The sequence below is a fragment of the Mastomys coucha genome, unplaced genomic scaffold (genome assembly GCF_008632895.1).
Source record: "Mastomys coucha isolate ucsf_1 unplaced genomic scaffold, UCSF_Mcou_1 pScaffold22, whole genome shotgun sequence".
NCBI lineage: Eukaryota > Metazoa > Chordata > Mammalia > Rodentia > Muridae > Mastomys > Mastomys coucha.
Window position 1 is genome coordinate 259,532,484 of NW_022196905.1, and position 15,242 is coordinate 259,547,725.

Consider the following 15,242-nt stretch of genomic DNA (forward strand, 5'->3'; position numbering starts at 1 on the left):
TGGGGAGGGAGCCTGGTCCAAGACAGCACCCTAACAGAGAGGGAAGCTCATCCAGGGCTGAGGCTAGGGCTAGCTCTGTAGAAAGGAGCACCTGAGTAGGCACCAGCTTCTCTGTGTGGGAAGTGTCTTGTGTTATCCAAGGCCCCACACCCTTCTCTCAGAAAGCAGGCAGGAGCGCTTGCCCCTCACCTGTCCCTCCACCTCTGACCCTCCTTCCCATTAGCTCCTGTGCCCAGGCTAGGACTCCACCACTTTGAGCAGCTGCCTCAAAAGGGGGATAATGACTCTTCCCCTTTAGTCCTGCGAACAGCAAGGCTCCTCCTGGGATTTCTGCACCTTGGGAAGAAAAACCCCAGGCAGCAATTACTGGCCTCTGATCCTCTCAGCCACACTGAGACTGTATCTTTATTCTTGTTTGCACAGAGAGGCAAGGCCAGTGGCTCTGAGCCACAAAGCAATGGAACCCAAAAGTAACCATAAATCCTCACTACAGGGCCGAGCGGTTATGTGTGTTTGTTCGTTTAACAATTTAACATGGTTTTAAGTTTACAGTGTCTTTCCTCCCTGACTGGCCAGGCTCCTAGAACACTGTAGTTCTGATTTCTCTCTTATCCTGGGTCAGCCCAGAGATGGGCTGACACTACCCTGTTGGCAAGATGAAGAAACTGAGAGAAGTACCTTGATAGTCCTGTAACTTTTGCCTGTGGGATCTTCTCTATGTGCCAACAGTGGGTAATCAGAGCAGAGTTCCTCACCAACACACACACACACACACGCACACACACACACAAAGTGTACACACATGCACAGACACACAGAGATGCACACACAGGCATGTATGCACACATATAGGCATAGGAGCAAGCACACATGCACAGGCACGTGAACACACACAGGAGTATACACACATTACACATGCACAGGCACACAGAGATGCACAGTAGTGCATGCACACATGTGCACCCCCTCCCCCCGCGCGCACACACACACACACACACAAACACCATGTGCATACATACAGGCATAGGAAGGTGCACAGGCACATGAGCTCACATACACACAAGTGTATACACATGTACAGGCACACAGGGATGCACACAGGTGCATGTGCATGCATACAGACATAGGAGCATGCACACGTGCACAAGCGTGTGTACTCTCACCCATAAAAGCATAGGAGCATGCACACATTCACAGGCATGTAAACACACACACCTTTTCCCTCAGGGCCCCATCCTGCAGCAAACACACATACTCATCCTGAGGGTTCTCACCCTGGGCTTCAAGCCTCCCTTTGAGGGCAGGGCACCTTACTCTCTGCTTCTACCTGGTCCTCCCATTCCAATGAGAGCCTTTCCACCTCTTCCTCATCACCCCTGTCTGGAGCAAGCAACCTTTGTCTCTCCAGGTGTACACAAAGCAGATCTGCGCAGGAGCCCAAATATAAATCCTTCTAACCTGGCTGGGACATAAATGGAGAGAGGGGATACACACACACACACACACACATATATGTATATATATGTATATATGTATGTATGTGTACACATATATTCATTCTATTCATTCTCCACTGTAGTTGGCAAAGAGGTGTCACATCTACTTTTTCAGCCAAGCCTAGGCCTTTGCTGGGAGCTAGCAGGTGAGCTCCCTCCTCTCTTGCCAGCTTCCTAGGCTGGGGGTGGAGTTTGTTTCTCTCTGCTAAGGCAAGTCTCCATGCTTTTCGATGCCCTCTAACACGTCGCTGATGGGGCAAGCTGCTGAATGTGCTGTACTGAGGCTGCTGGCTCCAGGCACCTGGATAGTGAGCCCTGCACACCAGCAGGCTGCCGGCTCCAAATTGCTGGTTTTTAAGAAACAAATCTGAGCCGGTTTCCCGCCAGACCATTTTAGCTCAGGCTGCAGCCTCTTTCACTTAATGGGTTCCCCTCAAGGTGTTCCTGCTGACTGTGTGCGTGGTGTATGTGCAGGGCTCTGTCTTACTGGATCTCTCCTAAACCAGAACAACATAAAAATAAAAATAACTGGCCCTTGACATTTAATATGTGTTTTCCTGTTGGGTTGTTTTGGAAGTTCATTCTGTTTCCTCTCCCCTAGTCCTCCACCTCAGTCCTAGTTTCTCTAGGATCTTCCCCCCAAACTCCTCTGCATCCTCACCTCTCTGTGATGATGAGCATACCCCTGCTCCGACACCTCCCCAGAAATCCTCTCTGGTGGCTCAGTCTCTGTCTGTCTGTCTGCCTGTCCATCTGTCTCCCCCCACACACACACACAAACACACGCAAGCACACCCCCCCCCACTTCTCCATCTTTCTAAGTACAATTGCTCGGGCAGCTAGAATTAAAATGTTTGGAGATAGTTTTGGGGTGCCTCTTTGGGAAGAAAGAGCTGCCTAGGAGCCTGGCGTCAGAACCTAGCCTTCTTGGAGTAACAGGATCTGACCATCCGGGAGAGCTCCGGACCATCTCTCAGGGAAGAGCTGTAAATTCCGGGACTGCAGTGCCATCGAATATCTCACTAAAGGACTAAAGGACGTCATGGAAAATGATGCGTTGGGATATAAGGGCCAGTGGGAAGAAGCAAGCTCAAGTTCTGGCCTTTGTATTTACTTGTTTAGACAGTGTCCTGTAGCCCAAGCTACCCTTAAACTCAATTTGTAGCTCAGGATGGCCTTGAATTTCTGATTCTCCTGTCTCTACCTTCCAAGGGATTACGGGCTTGTACCGAGCCTAATTTATCTGGTTCTGGGTATGGAACCAGGGCTTTCTGAATGCTTGGCAAGTGAATTTTTTGTTTTGGTTTGGAGTTTTTGTTTTGTGTTTTTGCTGTTGTTTTTGTTTTTGCCAATTGTGCCACATCCACAGCTTTATTTAAATTATAAAGCTGTTCTCAGGGTTGAATGCCTAGTGGAGATACAGGTTTTAGAAGCTGGTGGGACTGGTAGTTTGCAGGCCTCACACTCGGTGAACCCCCTCCTTCCACCGAAAGCAAGTCCCCTGACTTTGGCTAGGCAGAACACCCAGCCCCTCACCCCAATACAAGTGGCTGCCTCGCGCCTTGTTTCAAGGGCACCCCATCCTACACCCCTGACAGAAACCTCCCACAGCACTCTACATCCCAACGCTGCCATTTTCCTGAGGCCTGCAGAGTTACAATATTCTATCTTCTGGGCACATATTTAGAACACTCCAGAACATTCCTCCTGTAACACACAGTCCTGTCCACATTTCTCCACTGTGCATAAACCAGTTCCACCCTGCAGGTGTAATTACACCTCACAATCCCGCATTATTCGTGCATACTGGGTGTGTCCTCCGTGTTTGTTTTTTAATCTGGGGGACTGGGATCTCAGATATCCCAGGCTGGCCCTGAACTTGCTAAATTCAAGGACTGACGACCTTGAACTTCTGATCCTTCTGACTCCACCACGTGAATGCTGGAATCACAGATCACCGCTACTTTCTGTACTTTAGTTGGGCAACCTACCAAATAAACCAGTGGATAGACTGAAAGAGAGTCCTGCCCAGTTAGACTCTTCAAACATTAATTGCAGGTGAAGCCACACCAAACGCAGGTCCTCCAGCCATGAGCAGGGCTGAAGGCATGGTATTTGTTTGCTCGCTATTCACTCCTCTCCGTCTACCTCCCTCTAGAGTTTCCATGGCAGTCCTTTGTGCCTGTCCCACGCGTGCATTTTGCCCACGTGCATTTTGCCCACGAATCACCTCATCAGGAAAGCGGTACTCTGGATTCTGGTAGCCAAAGGCTGAAATGTCCGTCACGATCCTTCCCCTCTCCATCCCTGCACTTCAGCCCGCGCCCCTCGCTCTCTCTCTGGATGCCGGGATGCGCAGTCTCGCGTGGGGTCGGCGCTTGCTAATGTGCAGCAGGGCAGCCGGCCTCGCTGTGGGTGGTCGGCGGCGCCCGCGGCCGGACAGCCGAAGTAGGATCTGGTTCCGCGCTCGGGTTTCGCCGGGCGCACTCTCAACCGGCTGCTTCACTTAAGCAATTAGCCAGCGCAGATACCTGGGGCCCCCGCGGTGGGGGCGTCCTCCCCGAAATGTGGGCATTCCTGGGGCCAGTGATAAGTGCAGGGATTTGATTTGAGATGGGGAAGGAGTCTTGTGAATTTTCAGCTGAGAGCTAGGTATCACCCTACCGACCTGGAGCCCTACCTCTCTGGAGCTGCTCCCCGGGGGACTTTATGTGACATTCAGTCCTTTTCTGTAGTCCCCGCTCACTGCTGCCACAACCATAAGAAGTGGGTGTTTCAGTTGGAGCCGCGTTTAAAGGGAGAAACTTGGCTCAGTACAAAATAGCCTAGGCAGGAAGCATTCAAATTTGTGCGTGGTCCTACACTGGAATATTGGGGGAAAGCTGCTCTCGCAGTCTCTTAGGAGACATGGTGACCCTGAAGTCAATCTCCTCCTAGTTAACACAAAATGACCAAGGGCTTGGCTTCCCCTGCCCCCGCCCGCCCCAATTTCAGTTGACACTTTATAAAAGCGTCCCTTGGAGATGGTTTATGGGGCCAGGAGATGGACTCGCCCAGCAAGGGGAGCCACTCATAGAGCCCTACAACGGAACCTCCGTTTCTCCTCTTCAAAAATGTGGGATTCAGGGTGATCTCAGAGTGTCTGAGAACTGTTTCGAGACACATAGGCAATCCCCTCTGATTGCTAGAAACGAAGTTCGTCCAAGCTACAAGATGAGGTTCTCAGGGTTCCTACCCTCTTGGGTACCTACTTTCATCTCCTTCCTCAGTGGAAAGCCGGAATTTGGGTTGAGCCTTGGGCAGCTGGGCCCCCTGTCTTCCCTGACACAGCGACTGCTATCCTGACCCTACCCCTCCCAGGCGGCCTTAGGATCTAGGCCTGAAGACTGAAGGGCAAGTGGAACTGCGACTTCAGTTTCCTCCCCTGGAAAGGAAACTTCTCTACAAAATGAATAAGGAGCCTCCAAGGGAGGGGCTTTAAGAAAGACAGTGGTCTGTGGGAATTCGGGAAGGGGGTAGATCTGGAGGTCACCTATGGGCAAAATCTTCTAACTGGAAAAAGGCTTCATGCCCCTCCATTTGAAAGCATCCTTGATCTGAGGTCAGAGGGACGGCCACTACCACTTTCTTGGATTGAGGGAGCAAAATGCAAAATGCAGCCTGTTGCTGGCTCGGATATTGGACGCCTTCCTCAGCTCACTTCTTCTTAAAGGCCAGATATGTATCGACCTTCTGAGAACTTCCCTCCCTGAGGTACAGCCCAGTGTCCCCAGGTCTGCAGTTGCCAGTGGGGAGGAAAAAATGGAAATAAAAAGAAAATAATGGGGGAGAAAAGAAAGAAAAAGGAAAACTTGGGGGTGTGGGAATGCGTGGCCTGGGGTGAGAGGGTGCGCCCTGGCCTACCAGGCCCATTCTTGTGATTCTGTGGCTATGTGTGGGCGAAGGCACAGTCCAGCAGCGTGCAGGCTCCATGTGGTGCGTCCTCCCAGGGTGGGGCCCCTGAACTGTACACAAGTCCCCTGAGAAGGCATACGCCAGTCTGTAGATAGTGCTGAGGGATGCTGGTTAGGGCGACTGTGTGACGCAGAAGCCGGCTTGCCAGAGCATCTATGTGCACGAACACATAACCACACATAAGCGTTCACGTCCCCTTCCGCCCTTTTTATTTCGTTGGACTACAGAGTTCTAACATCTGTCCTGGAGAAAGTTCCAGGACTTTCACCTCCTGCGAACCGAGCCCTGCCAAAGGAGGCTGCTACAGAGCAGCAACCTAAGTCAGTAAGCCCCCAGACCCTCGCACAGTTGTGCCAGGCGCCTCGAAGGCGACAGGGCGCCTACCGCCAAAGCTGAAGGCGTGGGGGTGGGGAGAAGATGGGAAGCCAGGAATCCAAAGAAACTTGAGGCCACCGGGCTTTGAAGGAGACCCGCACACATCTCTTCTTGCAGCTCGCAGCAGGGCGCAGCCGCCTTGCTCCACGGTCCCTCGCACCAACTCGCGTAAAGGTCCCCTTCGTCACCCTCCCTGCCACTAGGGCTCCCCGTGAGCGCGAGTGAGCGCGTGACTGGGCTGCGGAAGGCCCACACTCACCTGGTTTCGGGCGCGCAGAGTCCACCTGAGATCATGAGCCGTCCTGCGCCCCGCATCATCTCTCCACCGCCGCGACCTCGCAGCCAGGGCCGCTCCCTGCCGCGCTCCCCGCCTGCGCCACCCGCTTTCCGGAGCCTGGCCTGGCGCGCAGCGTCGGAGGCCCCGCGGCGGCGGCAGGCCGAGCCCATAGGGGCATCAGGCCAACTCCCCCCGCGCCCGCGGGCTTCTCTACTCTTATTATTAAAGGATCGCCCGGAACGTGTTTACGTTGAGCCTTGTAAACTTCCTGCCCGGGACTTTGCCATCTCTCAGGAAATCAGAACCTGTGCTTGTAAAAGGGGACACGGGGCCGCGGGGCCAACTAAGCGGATTTCAAGTTAAGCGTGGGGGGAGGGGGCTCCGAGGAGACTTTGTGAGCTCAGATCTGAGTGGCAGCTCCCTGGGGGACCCTGGGGGACGTGAGTGGGGCGCGCACTGGGTGCAAGCCTGCCCGTCTGAGTTGGTGATTTGCGGATTCGCTCGGGGGCATCGTTGCGTGTGCGCTCGGGGCGCGTGTTAATGCACGCGTGTGAGCGCCTTCATGAATGAGTGGCACGGAGCCGCCTGCTAGGGAACTTGTGCGGTTTGTGGCACTGCGCGACCTGAAGCCACTTTCCGGGACCCGCTTGCAGCGCTTGGAGACAAAGCGCCCGCTAAGCCGCCTGCGGTTTCGTTTTCCGCCCGCCAGCGCTCGGCCGGGGCAGTGGCTGCAGAGCCGTTGGGCGAGTCCGAAGAGCGCGGGGCGCCGGCGCAGCGCTTCCCAGGGCGGGGAGTGAGGGGAGGCGGTCCCTCTCGGGAACTTACGCCGTCCTGCCCCGGGGGCCGGGAACCCAATCGCTCGCTCTGCCGGCGCTGGTCACGACCCAAGGCCTCCGCCACCGCCGCAGCCCAGTGCGCAGGGAGGACCGGGGTCCTGGGCGCGTGTCCAGCCCGGTTGTCCGGGCCTAGGAGGCGGGGACCGGAGCACCGGGTCCAGGTCGGCAGAGGCGGGGGCGGGCTGCGCAGTCCGGGGAGCGGGGGTGGGAGGGGGCTGAGGACGCGTGGGGAGGGACCTGGGGGGCTTGAGCCCACTGAGTAGCTACGGGGGAGATCGGACACTGCAGGCTGCGGGGGCGCAAAGGCGTGCACCGGGAGGGGGTATTGGGGGGGCGGTGCCGGGCCCCCTGATGCGCGTGGCCTCCCGCAGGGAGGAGGAGGAGAATTGCGCGCCTGGGGAGGGCGGGCGCGCGGGGGAGGCGCGCTCGGGAGCCGCAGTGACGGCAGAGGTGCAGCCGCCCCGCGCAGCCCCCTCCCCTCCCTCCCCTCCTGCTCCTCCTCCTCCTCCCGGCTCCGCGCCGCAGAGCAGCGGCGGCAGCGGCGGCGGCAGCAGCCACCCGATGTCCGCGCCCGACAAGCAGCAGCCGCCGCACGGCGGGGGCACAGGAGGAGGCGGCGGCGCGGGCGGCCAGGCCATGGACCCCGCGGCGGCGGGCCCCACCAAGGCCAAGAAGACTAACGCCGGCGTGCGGCGGCCGGAGAAGCCGCCCTACTCGTACATCGCGCTCATCGTCATGGCCATCCAGAGCTCGCCCAGCAAGCGCCTGACGCTCAGCGAGATCTACCAGTTCCTTCAGGCGCGCTTCCCCTTCTTCCGCGGCGCCTACCAGGGCTGGAAGAACTCCGTGCGCCACAACCTGTCGCTCAACGAGTGCTTCATCAAACTGCCCAAGGGCCTCGGGCGACCTGGCAAGGGCCACTACTGGACCATCGACCCTGCTAGCGAGTTTATGTTCGAGGAGGGCTCGTTCCGCCGGCGGCCGCGCGGCTTCCGAAGGAAATGCCAGGCGCTCAAGCCTGTGTATAGCATGGTGAACGGGCTGGGCTTCAACCACCTCCCCGACACCTACGGCTTCCAGGGCTCCGGAGGCCTCTCGTGCGCGCCCAACAGCCTGGCGCTGGAGGGCGGCTTGGGCATGATGAATGGCCACTTGGCGAGCAACGTGGACGGCATGGCTTTGCCCAGCCACTCGGTACCACACCTGCCTTCCAACGGCGGCCACTCGTACATGGGCGGCTGCGGTGGCTCTGCGACCGGGGAGTACCCGCACCACGACAGCTCGGTGCCCGCTTCACCGCTGCTGCCGGCCGGCGCCGGCGGGGTCATGGAGCCGCACGCCGTTTACTCCAGCTCCGCAGCAGCCTGGCCGCCCGCGGCCTCTGCGGCTCTCAACAGCGGGGCCTCCTATATCAAGCAACAGCCTCTGTCCCCTTGCAACCCAGCGGCCAACCCCCTGTCTGGCAGCATCTCCACGCACTCCCTGGAACAGCCATACCTGCACCAAAACAGTCACAACGGGCCAGCGGAACTGCAAGGTGAGTGCGGGGGGGGGGGGTCTCCAACCCCAGACCCAAGCCTTGACAGCCACGGTGAACAAATCTTGCTTCTAGAGCATTAGCCCCAGCTCTGAGGGGAGGCAACAGCCCACCGGACCTTTGGGTACCAACTGCTCTCTCTTTGAGGAGTGAGCGCAGTTTTGATACCTCCCGGTTTAGACTGGTCGACTTGTTCTCGCTTCTCTTTTCTGGCTGCCCCAGTCTGACCAGGTAGGCCCCATTCACACCAAAAATACTCAGACCCCAGCGTTCTTAAGTCCAATGGACATGTGGGTTCCTTCACCTCCAGCAAAGGCCCTGTGTATCTAGCCAGCGGCCTAGCCCTAGCCGACAGGCCCACCTTTCTGATACTTCCTATGCAAAGAATCTGTGTCAGGCAAGAACGGAAGAGTTAGGCCCAAAGCAAGAGTTAGGCCCAAAGCGGCCTGGGCCAAACACTGAGGCCAAACAAGCCCAGGCCCTTCAGGAAACCTGGTTTGGTGAGTCCAGGGGCATTTTGTGCTGACAGAAGCTGGACCCTGTGTGGTGACCAGGCCTGGAGTTGGGATCTGAATTACAAGCCCCAATGCTCTTTGTCTTTTAGGATCCAAGTTTCAAGGGCCCTTCAGACTCCCCCACTGAAAAAGAAGATAGTTTTCAGCCTAGTTCTGGAAGGAAAAGTGGGTAGAGGGATAGCCATAAATAAACTGTCAGAACCACCCCCGGGGAGGCAGACCAGAGGAGAGAGGTGGTTAGCTGATGATGCACCTCTCCACCACGGTCACCCCCTGCTTATGCCTGTCCTTCAGGGGGACTCCAGCTCACTGAACCTTGATGCTTTGATTCTTGCTGACCTTGCATTGGGCTTCTGGCTCCACAAGGGTGAAAGTGGCAATCATAGAAATCTCAGCCTTCCAGGCTCTGAGGCATCAGAAGCCATAACAGCCTCTTCGGCCTTCCCCTTCCGCATCAAAGAAGCCCTCTGCCAGGCCCGAGAGAGGCCCGAATGGCGAAGCACAGCAAGCAGGACTTTAGCCAGTGACTTAGTCCAGGTCCAGGGAAGCACAGAGAGGGGCCATTCCCCTTTCCCAGTTTGGTCCCCACTGAGCACTGGGAACCCCAGGAAGGCCAGTTTTACTAGGAAGTGGGGCTAGGAGGAGCAGGGCTGAGCTGCCTGCTTGCACCAAAGTTCGTTGGGGCTTCTAGGCCTGGTCCTGAACTCACAGCCTATAAGCTAATGTTTTGCTCTCTCCTCTTGCTGTCGCCCTACCCTACAGGCATCCCTCGGTATCATTCACAGTCGCCCAGCATGTGTGACAGAAAGGAGTTTGTCTTCTCTTTCAATGCCATGGCCTCTTCTTCTATGCACACTACCGGCGGGGGATCTTATTATCACCAGCAGGTCACCTACCAAGACATCAAGCCGTGTGTGATGTGAGGTGAGGCCACCGGGCCCTGCAGCCCAGCCTGGCCGGCCCAGGGACCAGGAGCCCACCACCACAAACTGCTTTACTCTGGAGGTATAACCCGTCAGCAAGAGAAAAAGGGACAGCCTCATCCCTAACGGATTATTTGTAAAGAAAACCCCACCACAGACTGGGAGCAGCGACTGGCGACTCCACCCCAACTCCCTCACTGATTTCTAAAAAAAAAAAAAACAGCCGCTATGGGGCCAGGTCAGACTGCAGCTGTCAGTAAATAAATACTTATTTTCAACCCCATTGAAAGCGGCCACGAAGGTGCTGTGTCTGGGGGAAGCCAGATACTGGGAAGAATTCTGCAGAGGTCTCTCGGCCCCTCCCACACCGAGGGACAGTTTTTAGAAGCAGGGGCACTTGAGACCGATCATTATCAAATACTTTTATTTTTGGTTGAGTATTTATCTTTTAGTTTTTAACTTTTTGAAAGAATGTCTTGAAATGCACAGATCTCCACCTTCTGCCGTCTTTTTTCCCCCACTCCCGGGGAAGGAGGATGGGACCAGGTGTGGCATCCCCTCTCCCAACCCGGGGGTCTCCTCCAGCAATCACAGGTGAATCTTTATGGGAATGACAGAGATACCTGGAGCCACTGTTTGTCTTTTTAAAAAAGGAAACAGTGTCTGAGAAGCTGCCCCAGCCTCCAGCCCCGTCCATTTTTTTCTCCTCCAGCCTCTTTCACCTTGCTTGGAGTTACATTTTGACTTTTTCCCTGGGTGTTTTTCTGTCTCTATCGTGACTCTCTGACAAGAAAGGAATGCATTGAGATGTGGGGAACCGGTTCGATCTGGCTGTGTAGTTCAGGCACTCTGACACCATAGACAGGCTCAGCCTGTTATTTATTTCTGCTTTACTTCCCTACTCAAAACACCACGTAGCTCTGCCCTCTCAGTATTAATGGTGTGACTTGGTTGGCAATATTTGCCGTGTAGAGTTGTCGTTATTGTGTTTTTTTAGATAACCATTGTAAATTTGAAACAAAGACCAATCCGTGTAAAAACAAAGTTCCATATGTTTTATATAAATATATATAATATGAAAGACTGTCCCCCCCTTTAGTCTCTTGGCTGCAGAGGTGCGGCATCTGTGACACGTATTTTAAACCTCCTTTCTGCACTGTATAAAAGGGACAATCTGAGGGTATATGCTTTTTGTGTATTTTTTTCCTACAAAAAGAACAAAAATAAAAATGTATAACATTTGTACACGGCCTCTAAAACTCTTGTTGCTAGACATAAATCCAAATGGCTGTTTTGGGGGGGATAGTAGACCAACTCGGTACCACCCCAGGAGCTTCAGCTGTCTGCGGGGGAGTTTTAAATCTAGGTGATTCTGAACTTTGTTTCCCCTAGTTAGCCCTCTTCCTCCTTTATTTCACATGGTAGTAGAAGCTGAGTAGGGGTAACTTTTTCTTCATTTCTGTCTTGAAGTTGAGTCCTCCGTTGTCCCTCTAAATGTCATTTCTTGGCTTGAAGAAATAATCACACATTTAAAGAAAAACTGTAGTCCTTCATCCCAGGACCGTACACACGCGGCCTTTATATATATTTATGGATAATTTTTCTGCTACCTTGAGCTCAGTGAGCCCTCCATTCCAGGGGCGAGCCTGGCCTGCCTTGCATTCTGTTGTAGATAATGAAGCAACTTCAAAGCTTTGTTTGTTTGTTTGTTTTACTTATTTTGTCTTCTTGTTTTCGTTTTTTATTTTTAATTGCCTGGTGCCCTTCTCTTGTGGTGTCCTGTAAAACCCAGTCAGGAAGGGACGGATCATCCGTGGGTGCTCAGGGCTATGCCCACGCTCCCGCCGCGAACATATTTCCTCTTTAAACCGTATTTTTTTTCCCTTCCTTTTCTGGAGAGAAGGAACAGCTAAGCTCCGGTCTCTCCTGACCACCTTCTCCATCACCATCAGCCGCCCACCTAGGAAAACAAACATAATAAGCCGCATTGTTGGTGCGCGGTCCTGACCCACCACAGTGTCTGCGCACCATGGGGTCGCGCCTCAGAACCTGCTTCTTCTCAGACTTGACATTCTGGACGGGAGGGTAATTTCTCCCGTGCTCTATTACATCAAAATTATCAATAAACTAGTCAGGGCAATTAATATCCCCAACTAACTGCTGTCTATAAAACCCAGAAAAAGAGGACAGGGAAAAAGCCGGAGCTGGGGCGTCTGGAGCATCGGGCGGGGGCTGCGGTCTCGCTGCTCTCTGGGTCCCGCGTCCTGGAGCAGGTTCGAAGCCAGGGGCCGGCTCTGTCCTCCGCAGACCGAGGCCTCCCCGCGGGCAGGAAAGCAGGTCCAGGGAAAAGCCCTCAGGCCCTAGAGCAACTGCCTGGAGCCGGGCACCTCCCTTCCCGGGGCAGACTGCGCCCCAGTGAAGACAAGGGGATCACGGAGGCGGCCACGGATGCTATGGCTCCTGCGCCCCGGAGCTGATCCGTGTCCCGGTGGAGGCGGCTGCGGCGGTCCCCGGCTTCCGGCTATTCACCAGGCTCCTTTGCGGGGTTCAGTGGGATTTCCCAGCTCCCGCCACATCAGGGCCAGCAGGGTGGAAGGCACCCAGAGTCGCCCCAGCCGAACTGGCCAGGACCCAGGGGATGGGGGCCTGGCTCTGCCTCTCTCCTGATCTGTCGCCCCGAGAGTGAGAGGGAAAGTCCGGCCTTCCCTGGAAGAGGGCTGGATTCCAGGCAAGCCTAGAAGGGCCGGATTCGATGGGAAAGATCGCCTAGCAGCGGCCCGAGATCTCCCGCCGCCGCTTTGGTGTCGCCTGGGTTTCTCCAGGGCTCATTTTGGCTTAGGGTCGCACATGCCCGGAGCGGGAAGCGCCGGCCGCGGTGCCCAAGAAAGCATTCCGGCACCTGCAGGTCACAGGCTTAAACTCAGCACGAGTGTCACGAAATTGTGAGTGCTTACTGTCGGCTCAGCGCACAGGGAGCGAGCATTAGTTATGGCCAAATGACCCTTGCAGAACCGTCCGGAGGCAATGGCTCTGTGTGAGGCAGGAGGCATGGAGACTGGCAAACCGTAGGGAGACACAAAGCTCGACCCTGTGGGTAAATCACACAGTCCCCTCCACAACCTCCTCCTGCGGATCTGGGTGCACAATCTCCAAGGCCCAGACTCTGGGTCCCACAGATCTAGGCAGGAAGAACTGCCCGGACACTGAACCCAGGCCGGGTCGACTGCAGAGCCTAAAGTGTAGAGGGCTACAGAGTTTGTGAGCTCTGCTGTGCAAGCGCCTGGCCCACAGGGGTGCAGTCGATACACTGTTGTCCTTTCTCTTTGGGATTGAAGGATGGGGCAGGGAAGGGTTGGTACTGCACCAAAACCTGGCTCCCTGTCTGCCAGGCCCCCACCAGTGACTGTGTTCCTAGGACGGAGTGGAAATACTGACCCGGAGTCCTTGCCCTGAGGCCACCTGGCATTGTGTAAACTAAGCCACCCCTCTTTGAATTCCTCTTCTCTGACAATGTTGTTCCAGTGAGATGAGCAGTGAAGTGCTCAGGAGGAAGGGGACATATTTTCCTGGAACCCAGAAGGATGGCCTTCAGACTCCTGGGGTTTCTCAGTATAAGGATGGGGGGGGTGGCACAGCAAGTAGGAACCAACCCACATTTTCCAGGAGCTTCCTCCTGGGAGCTTCCTGGGAACTTTCAGTTGGAGGATAACTGAACAGCAGGTTTGGGCCTGAGACTCCCATGAAAACTACCAGAATATTCTGACACTTGGTCCCAGGATGGGAGTAGAAAAGTCACTTTACTTATGCAGGTGGTGGCTCTGTGAGACCCACCACATGGGGGTGGGGTGGGGTCTGTTCCAGTCTGTAACTGTAATGGGGGGGGAGACAGGGAGGGAAGTCCCCATCTCTACAGCTTGACAGGAGTCCTGGTAAGGGCTGAAGGGTGAGCTCTTCCTTGGATCAACTCCTGGAGACCCCGCTGAGGTAGCTTGGTCTGGCCTCTGCTGCCCTCTCCTGCCTGCCTTAAGTGGCAGCTTGGGAAAACTGGGTGGCCAGGGTAACAGGCAGCATTCTGGAGACATTCTTTTATTTTTTTTTATTTTTGTTTTTTGTTTTTTGTTTTTTTTGTTTTTGTTTTTGTTTTTTTTCTCAAGACAGGGTTTCTCTGTATAGCCCTGGCTGTCCTGGAACTCACTCTGTAGACTAGGCTGGCCTCGAACTCAGAAATCCGCCTGCCTCTGCCTCCCAAGTGCTGGGATTAAAGGCGTCTGCCACCACTGCCCGGCTCTGCTATTCTTTTTATACATATAAATAATTTTGTGTGTATTGAGTATTGGCCTTGATTGTTGTCTGTGAACTGTGTGTGTGCTATAACTGTGAAGACCAGAAAAGGGCATTGAATTCCTCTAGGAGTGGAGTTACTGACAGTTGTGAGCCACACCAAGTGGGTGCTCGAAATCTAATCCAGTCCTCTGTAAGAGCAGCCAGTGCTCTACCCACTGAGCAATCTCTACAGCTATTTTCAATGAACTCAGAAATCTGCTTGCCTCTGCCTCCCAAGTGCTGGGATTAAAGGCATGTGCCACCACTGCCCAGCTTCCTGTGGAGCTTTATCGATGAGCTTTATTCCCTGCTTGGATTTCCTCACTTGCCACCCACTCCTCCCCTGCCCCCCACTCTTTCTGCGATGGGTATTGTAACCAGGGTCTCATTCTTAGGATGCCATCTACCATAGATCTCTGCTCCCATCCCTGCGGGAGTGCTTTGACAGCCTAGAGAAGAGTATGATCCAACAGGTAAAGAATGGCCACCGCTGCTCAACCCACCCACGCTGAGCATCTATAAGGGCCTCACCGAGCATCCATGGATGCCTGCCATCGGACTCCTCCACAGAGGACAGATCGGCACAGCCCTGCTGTTGCCAGTTGATGGACTCCTGTCCACAGTCACTTGGCTGGCCATATAGAAGACGCCCACTTTGAGCAAAGCCTGATGGGAAGGAGGGATTACAAAGGTGGGACTGTGTGTGCTCTGTTGAGAGCAGAGGCCGAGTCCTGCTGCTATTTCCACTACCAGGGAGGCTCACACGGATCCCCTGAAAGGATGTCACTGGGCTTGGGTCACCCAAGAGACAACGGGATGCAGCAGTCTAAACAGAGCTAAGAGTTAGTCCTTCTAAACTCAGCCATAGTGTCGGCAGGGCCCTTTCAGAGGGCCATTTGCCTGGCCAGGGCTGACAGCATGACTGGGACTCGAATTCCTCTAGCATAGTTCTTATGTTCAATGCCCTTGTGGTGACACAGCACTAGCCTGGGGATGGACCATGTGC

At 54.9% G+C, this 15,242-nt stretch overlaps 1 protein-coding gene across 1 annotated transcript; it reads left to right on the forward strand.

Moving 5' to 3' along the window:
• Positions 1–7,465: 7,465 nt before the first annotated feature.
• On the forward strand, positions 7,466–11,158 carry Foxf1 (forkhead box F1). The gene is made up of 2 exons (XM_031337335.1): positions 7,466–8,475; positions 9,753–11,158. The coding sequence occupies exons 1-2, from the start codon at positions 7,500–7,502 to the stop codon at positions 9,911–9,913; spliced, it is 1,137 nt and encodes a 378-aa protein (XP_031193195.1). The 5' UTR covers positions 7,466–7,499; the 3' UTR covers positions 9,914–11,158.
• The last annotated feature ends 4,084 nt before the right edge of the window (positions 11,159–15,242 follow it).